The 8,552-nt window shown below is 38.4% G+C and overlaps 1 protein-coding gene across 1 annotated transcript in view; it reads right to left on the bottom strand.

Annotated features, from left to right (window-relative positions):
• Positions 1-1,177: 1,177 nt before the first annotated feature.
• The window catches only part of ERC1 (ELKS/RAB6-interacting/CAST family member 1), a 541,536-nt gene continuing 534,161 nt past the window's right edge, over positions 1,178-8,552 (bottom strand). Inside the window, exon 19 of the mRNA XM_004381205.2 lies at positions 1,178-1,893. Within this exon, the coding sequence (XP_004381262.1) occupies positions 1,756-1,893 (138 nt within the window). The 3' untranslated portion in view covers positions 1,178-1,755. The remainder of the gene's footprint in view (positions 1,894-8,552) is intronic.

Genomic DNA, 8,552 nt, shown 5'->3' with positions numbered 1-8,552 from the left:
GGGGGGAAAGGTATACTTTTTACTACTTTGAATCAACCTCTCCCTCACTGGAGAGACTTTTTCAAGGATGGGTGTCTAGCACAGTGACTTGCACACAGTAGGCAGCTTATAAATACTCTTTGAATGAATGGAGGAAGAAATGTGTGTGGGACAAGGAGTACTCATTTGTGTCAGAAGAAGGTTCCAGGCACCGAACGTGGCTGTGGTTCTGGGAGTGCGAGTTAGGAATGAAGCTCACAGGAGGGAAGATGGGTTATAAACTTCAGCAACCACTGGGCTTCAAGAGTTTTGGAACATGGGCGGCGGGAAGGGGGACAGCATTCTTTTGGGGGCCCAGGGACCCTGAGTACTGATGAGGGAGATGTTCAGGAGAAACCAGCCTGACTCGAAGAACAGTCATCTTCTACAGAAGCAAAGTCACAGGTGGTGACGATAGTGCCTCACATGTCAAACCCCTCTTCTCTTTCTTCCAATCTGAGATATTTTATCTGGCAAACTACATATAATAAGGTCAAAGGTCTTAAACAAGAGAGGCTAGGGCAGACTGGGTGAGAAGAGCAAGGAAGGTTGAGACAGATGGAGTTGGGGTGAAGACTCCAAATTTGGGGTATTAGTGTTTGCTAAGCCATTATGAGGTCTGCCTGCAGCTTCCATGCATAAAATATTGTTATTGTTGTCAGGTGCCGTCGAGTCAGTTCTGACTCATAGTGACCTCATGTACAAAAGAACGAAACACTGCCTGATCCTGCGCTACCCTCATTATTGCTGCTATGTTTGAGCCCACTGTTGCAGCCACTGTGTCAATCCATCTTGTTGAGTGTCTTCCTCTTTTTTGCTGACCCTCTACTTTACAAAGCATGATGTCCTTCTCTAGGGACTGGCCCCTCCTGATAACATGTCCAATGTATGTGAGACAAAGACTCAACATCCTTGCTTCTAAGACAGATTTGTTTGCTCTTCTGGTAGTCTGTGGTATATTCAATATTCTTCGCCAACACCATAATTTAAATGTATCAATTCTTCTTCGGTCTTCTTTATTCATTGTACAGCTTTCACATGCATATGAAGTGACTGAAAATACCACGGGTTGAGTCTGGTGCACCTCAGTCCTCAAAGTGACATCTTTGCTTTTTAACACTTTAAAGAGGTCTTTTGCAGCACATAAAATATTACACATGAAAAATAAGCAAGAGACAGTAAAAAGAAGAGTTGGTTTTCTCTTTGTCTCTATTGTCCCTCTTTTTAATACTCTCTTTTTTTGAGATTTTTTTTTCCACCCTTTTAGGAGAAAGCACCTGTTATGATGTTAGCACACTCAGTTCTCTAGTCCACTGAGAGGCGTTCTCTCAATATGTTGAACTCCAAGTAAATTCCAGATTTAATTCTCATGTCAAAGGACAGAAGGTAAGAGGCCTCTCTATTCCATGTCCCTCTGTAAGGGCAGAGCCATCAGCTGCCATAGTTCTCCACTGCTGATGACTGGATGGGAGTTATTCATGGAGACTCAGCCACTTACCCATTCTGGACATCAAGAAAATTAGGGTAGGGACAACATCCAAAGCAGAAAGGCAGAGTAAGATGACAGATGTAGAAGTGGCACTGGAATCACTCTTGAAGAACTGAGCAAGATAGGATGTAGTCTGTAGTGTTTGTTTGGTGCCAAGAAGTTTCGGGTGCCTGCTCCTCTTACTCCTTTCTTGCCTCCTGGATTAACTATATCAGGCTGCTGGGCTAGACACACCCCACAAAGCAGGGTCACGATGACTCTTCTAATGCGTTGACCACTTGTTCAAGGATGTCGGGGCAATGATCTGCTATCTGCTGGAGGATGGCATTGGCAAACTCCTGCAGTTCTGCATTGTCCCGCTCACCTTTTTCTAACTCATTCTGAAGCTGAAAGGGAAAGGAGACATGATTTCAGATAAAATAAAACAATCCTATTTGCACTGAGTTAACAATTATTGTTCATCACTAAAGAAATGACAAAAAGAAGCACGTCATATGTAAAGTCCCTCTGTATCAAAATTAACAAGAAAAGTGCAAAAGTAAATACCAAATGTCTCTTCATGAAAATGAGGCTCAAAGAAGTTAGTAACTAGACCAAGGCCCAAAGCTAGTAATTTGCAGAGCTGGAAATCCAACCCCAGTCCTCTATTCCAGTTGAAACGTTCTCTCCACTGTGCCACAATATCACACACATGCACAGGAAGTTGGTGAAAGGTGTAAGGATTATTTTAGCTAGGATCTTGATCTTGCTATTACCTTCTGGCATAATGGTCTTTGCCCTAGAGAAACTTAAAATTGAAAGGACATCCCCCATTTGCTAAGTACCATTAAAAAAAAAATAATTATTGTGTTTTCGGTGAAGGTTTACACAGCAGCTTGGGTTCCCATTGAACAACTTCTATATAAATTGTTCAGTGACATTGGTTACATTCTTCACAATGAGTGAACATTCTCATTATTCCTGGGCTAAGTACCATTTTTATTCAATACATTAGGCCACTCTATTTTGGCCTACTAATTCGGCTAAAGAGATGTGACAGTCTGACTCCCTAAAGATTACAGCCTTGGAACCCTACAGGGCATATCTACTCTGTCCTGCAGGGTCGCTATGAGTTGGAATCGACTCCACGGCAATGGGATTAGTTTTTGGTTTACTGTGTGATAGGTGTTGAAAGACTAATGAATTTGGTCCCTGACCTGAAGACCCATTTAGGTTATTGGAGGAGACAAACATGTACCCGATATATTACAACCTAGTGCAGTAAAGGCCATAACCGAGGCATGAACACGTGCTATGGGAGAAGATATAAGAATGGCTGGTTCATTCTGGAAGAGTCTGAGAAACTGTTACTAAAGTTAACATGTGATCTGGGTCTTGAAGGTTGAATAAGCATCTGTCTGGAGATCCAACACAGAAAAGGCTTTCAAGTAGATGAAACAAATGCTGATGAATGGAGGTGTGAAAGGGTTTGGCTCAGATCTAGGGAACAGTGAAAAGTTCAGTAAGGACATTGGGAGGAGACCGATAGGAAATAAAGCTGAAGAGACAGTTTGGGGTCAGATTGCATATGTAAAGTTAAAGATTGAGATTTAATCTGCAAAAAAAAAAAGGAAGTCCAAGAGATTTTAAACAGTACACTGACATGATCAGCTTTATTGTCTTAGAAGATAACTTAAAAGATAAGAAAAATGTGTTAAATAGAATGGAAGGAAGAATACTCCAAGGGAGATTACTGTCAGAAGTCCAAGTGAGTGTTAAGCAGGGGCTAAAACTAAGGTACGGCTGGGGGACATGGAGGGGGACAGACAGATCTGAGATTGTTTTAACGGTAGGACCAATAGGAGGTGGAGTTAAGTGAGAGAGACTGGAGAATAATTTTGAAAATTTTAACTAGGGTCATTGGGCAAATAAGACTAAAAATACAGGAAGCAGAGCTGGTTTTAGGAAAGAAAGGAGAGAAATTAAATATGGAGTTTAAAATGTAGTTAAGAACATGGACTCTGGAGTTAGACTGCCTGGGTTTCAATGCCAGCTCTGCCAATTATTAATTTGTATGACCTTGACTTCTCTGAGCCTCAGTTTCCTCATCTGTAAAATGGGATGATAATAACACTTACAGGGTTGTTTTAAGGATTTAATGCAAAAGTCATATAAAGTGCTTAGTTCAATGTCTGACACACAGGAAATGCTTGATAAATATGAGATGTTGTTATAGCTATTATTACTGTTGTTGTTATGGAATAGATGAGACCACCGCAAAGAGCATATAGATTGAAAAGCAAAGAGGACCAAGTTTTAATTCCACTGCTGATAGAAATCTAGTTGCTCTGAGCCAAGAATTAGCATGATGCTTGTTCAAATACATAAGAGTTGGAAACAGTTCCAGCAATCTTTCTTCTGCTAAGTGCTGACTAAAAGACCAGGACATGTGAGGGCCAGATTTAGATGACACTAACTCTTGGTGCATCTCAAGATCTGGCTATGTCACATGAATATGAATGTTTGAAATGGAGAAACCTAGAAGGCCAGATGCCTTGTAAATTCAGCTACACAGAAAATAACCCAGAAATGCTGCTAGATGAAAAGACTAACTTAACTCTCAAGTTTCTCCAATGGAACCGGAGTCCACCATGCCAAGCAAGTGAGGAAGCTGTGAGGTTGTGTTGCTTCAGTTTCCTATCTCAATCCCTCCCAGGACTATTCTGGACAATGCTGTTTTATATTTTATACTTCACTCTCTAGTAGTCACATACTTATTTCCCATGTTTTTTTTTTAAATTATAATTTGATTTCTATTACATTAAGATAATCATAAGGTTACTAATGGATACATTTTAGTTTAATAACAATTTTTCAGGTTCATTCCCCTTGATTTTAAAAAGCACTACATATGCATTGTAGAAAAGTACCAGAAAAAAAACACCTATACTACTACCATCTCCTAGAGATAACCACTGGTGTATATTTTGTCATATATTCTGAGACTTCAATATACACATGTGCAAATTTTAGAAACAAAATAGCAATGATATTATCTAGATTATTTGTAAAGTGGTTCTGTTTTCATCGAAGAGTATACTATAAACACATTTCCAAGCCAAATCCCAAAGGCTTTTGGAACTTGATAATTGAGTTGTAAATTCATCCTGAAGTTTAAATATATAGAAAGAGTCAAGAAGATATTTTGAAGGAAGAAGGATGATAAGGGACTTGGTCTACAGATAACAAAACATGGTGAACTATTAAAGTACACTAATTAGAAGAGTATTGTATTGTTAAAATTAGACCAGTAAAATTTAGAATATGATCAGGAGGCATCTGAAATCACTGAATTGTATTAGGTCAGCTGGGTCTATTTTGGTTAAGTTCCTGCCTTGTATCATACACAGACAGACATTTCAAACTGGTTAAAGATACAAAATTAAAAACTATACAGCAAAGGTACTAGAAGTAAATTTAGGGGCAAAATTTGATAATCCTAGGCTGGGGAATGCTTAAGTGCTTTTAAACACAGAAGTCATAAAGAAAAAAAAGGGTAAATTTGACGAAACAGAAATTTAAAACGTTTCCATGGAGACGAGGGAGATATAAATTAAATTAAAATACAATTGATGGTTTACCAAGGACAAAAAGACAAAGAATCAATGTCAATATACTATGCAGGAGGTGCTATAAGCCTAAAAGACCTAACAGAAAAAACTAGTAGAGGATATGAATCAAAAAACCCACAGAAGAAATATAAATGGCTAATATGCACATAAAAAACACTTAACCTCATTAATAAGTTTTAAAGATTGATAATAATCAATGTTGGGAAGGGTTTAGGGAAATGGGTACTCTTATACAACTACTGGTTGGAATACAGATCGGTGAGGAATTTGGTCTCATATAAGTTTAATTGTAATATCCTTTGACCAAATAATTCCACTTCTAAGAGCACATTCTAAGAATGTATGTACACGTTTACTAAGGCAATATGTAAGAGCAAAAATTTATTAACAATGTGTAGTAAATGCTCAAAGAGAGTTACAGATAAAGTGCTCTTGACTTTAAAGGAGGAAACCATTACTTTTTTTGGGCAGAAAGAAGGAGAGAGAAGGCAAAATTTCTTAAAGAATGTGGCATTTGTTAGTAGAGGACAGGAAAAGGGTCATTCCAAACGGAAAACAAGTATGAGTTTAAGGCATGGAGGAGGAAAAGGACTGGCTGTTGGCTGGAGTTTAGTAATGCAGGGATTATTGGGCCTTGACAGAAGCAATCCCAGCTCTGTCAGTGTGACAAAAGGCCCCTGGGCTGGCCAGGCTTGGGTACTACCCCTCAGAGGACCCACATTCCATTATATGGTTTCACTGAAGCCTCACTTAGGCCGCTGTGTTCCATTTCAGACACCTCATTATCGGAAAAATGGAGACAAACTGGAAAAGTTTAATGAAAAATGGAAGGCATGACCAAGAAGCTGAAAGGATCATTTTATTAGGCAGGATTAGAAGCAATAAATATGTAGACCTGAACAAAGTAAAACTAAGGGGCGGGAATGTGATTATTACCTACAAATGTCAGGAGGGTGTAAACAAGAAGGGGGAAGAGTGATTTAGCAGTGGCAGAAGAAGTATAACTAAAAGCGACGGAATAACATTCAGAAAAGAAAAGAAAAAAGAAAATCAACAGAGGTAGACTATAAGGCTACACTTTTTTTCAGGTTTAATGAATGGTTTGCCGGCGAAAAGGTGTTTAAAAATAGAGGGGATCAGAAGAATCAAAAAGTTTAGAGAAGGAATTGTTCCTTCATTAGCTGGAGTTGCTTTACATCTGTGGTAGGCCTTTCTCTGTTCTCCAGGGATTATGCATGGTTTGAATTTTATCTGAAAGCAGTATTAAGTGTAGGCATGGCTGACCAGGGAGAGATTTCACTGGCACTTGATCGATTATATGCTAAAATTTCCTGGCTTGAAAAAATTGCAAAGATCAATCTCTCTTGTGAAACTAGAATTACTTTTATAATTAAGATTTTCATTCTGCTGATTTTGAAATGCAAAGCTTTAGTCATTCTGAAGTCAAAGGAGTAGAAAAATATGTTGCTAAAACTTTCGACCACTTAGGAAAGGCAATGTGAAATAAACTAAAAACTTAGATGTGTTACACAGCATAGGTGTGAAAACGAATCTTAAAATGGATTAGTACCTTGTTAAAATATTTCTTTAGCAAGTGCATTACATGTAAAAAAGGAAGTTTCTGTATGGTTTCTCTATCTAGTAGGTCCTATGGAGCCCTGGTGGCACAGTGTTAAGAGCTATGGCTGCTAACCAAAAGGCTGGCAGTACGAATCCACCAGCTGCTACTTGGAAACTCTGTGGGGGCAGTTGTACTCTGTCCTATAGGGTTGCTATGAGTTGGAATCAACTCCATGGCAACTGATTTTTTTTTTTATGGATAAGTTGGGAAAGGCATATTTTTGCTTCTGAAACTTAACCTACCAGGTCCAACTCAAGATATTTCTGCTCCCTTCTACCAGTTATCTACTGCCCATACCCCCTCACACCTACCCACTTCTTACCTCCCCAAAAGAAAGGCCCCTTTAGGCTTAACATAAGAAAAAGACTTCCCCAAGTATCCAAACATGTAATATTTGGGATTTAATGAAAATGTTTATTACATCTTAGTCACAATGAATTCATTACTTCTCTATCTTTCCCTTCCTTGATTAAGACTACAAATCCAAACATAATAGATATACCAGTAAAACCGAGTAATCCAACAAGATCTTCCAAGTCCAATTCTCTAGTTTCTAATATTGGCAGGCTAATTCTGCCACTGCAAATACTAAAGTAAAAAATATTATCTTCTTGTTTACTTTCTTAAAAACACTACAACTATATATAGCACATAAATTTATACAATCTCCTCCTTAGATATAGAGATGCAATTTTCTGCATATGTATTGAAAGCTTTCCATCTAAAGACAAACAACAAAACCTAAAAACACTTCTACAGTAAAAGAATTTTCACGAAACTGCGAAACAAATTTCTTCCCATAAATCCTATAAACCCTTTCTATAACTTAAGCATTAAGTTCCATCTCTTAGCACCTTTGTTTCCTCCATATATAAAGTATCTGCTAAAAAGTGTTCCTTAAGCCTCTTGGGCACAAGATTTAGTGGAAAAGCCCCTTTTCATTAAATCCCAATGTAACTGAGATACTCTGGAGAAAGGAACTGTTGGAATCATAGATGAAGAAGTCTGTACCTCCAGTAGAGAAAATATAAAATAATATGCTCTCCTAAAAGAAACTGGGATTTGAACATATGATTAGGATGACCATGAGGGCAGCAAGTTTTACTGATGTAAGCATCCTACATGTGGCTTCTGGTACTATCAGTGGCAAAGGTCACAGCACTCACAATAGGTCAGTACTGTTTACTGTACAAGCAACTGATGAGTCTGAGGAAATTGTTACTAACGTCAACAAGTACATGAAACATCTTACCTCAAAATAACCCCACAAAACTCCTTGTTCCTACTTCTCCAGGCTAACAGGGTTCCCCACTTGTGCTCTTGAGCTACCCCTCCATTTACCCCTTCGATTAACTCTGTGTTTCCTGCCACTCCCCTTGCCCTGATCTTCCACCACTAGAACCACTAGAACGTTCAAATCCCTCCTATCCTGAAAAGACCTTTTGAATCTGCATTTCTCAAGCTAGTAGCAATCTTTCTCTTTCTTTCACCCTCAGACTTCTCAAAGAATAGTCTATATTTGCTGTCTCTGTTTCTCACCTCCGTCCTTAATACCTAAGAATTTAGTTTTTGCTATTTCACTGAAATTGCTTTCTCAAAAGTTTACTAAAACACGACCTCTACATTGAAAACTACAAATCATTATTTAGAGAAATTAAAAATGTCTCAAATAAATGGAGGAATATAACACAATGATGGACTGGATAACTCAATACTATAAAGATGTCAATTCTCTCCAAACTAATTAATAGATTCAATACAATCCAAATCAAAACCCTGGTAGGGGTGTGTGTGTGTGTGTGTGTGTGTGTGT

Source organism: Trichechus manatus, unplaced genomic scaffold, assembly GCF_000243295.1.
Source record: "Trichechus manatus latirostris isolate Lorelei unplaced genomic scaffold, TriManLat1.0 scaffold00081, whole genome shotgun sequence".
Lineage (NCBI taxonomy): Eukaryota > Metazoa > Chordata > Mammalia > Sirenia > Trichechidae > Trichechus > Trichechus manatus.
This window is presented reverse-complemented; position numbering and strand designations above follow the sequence as displayed.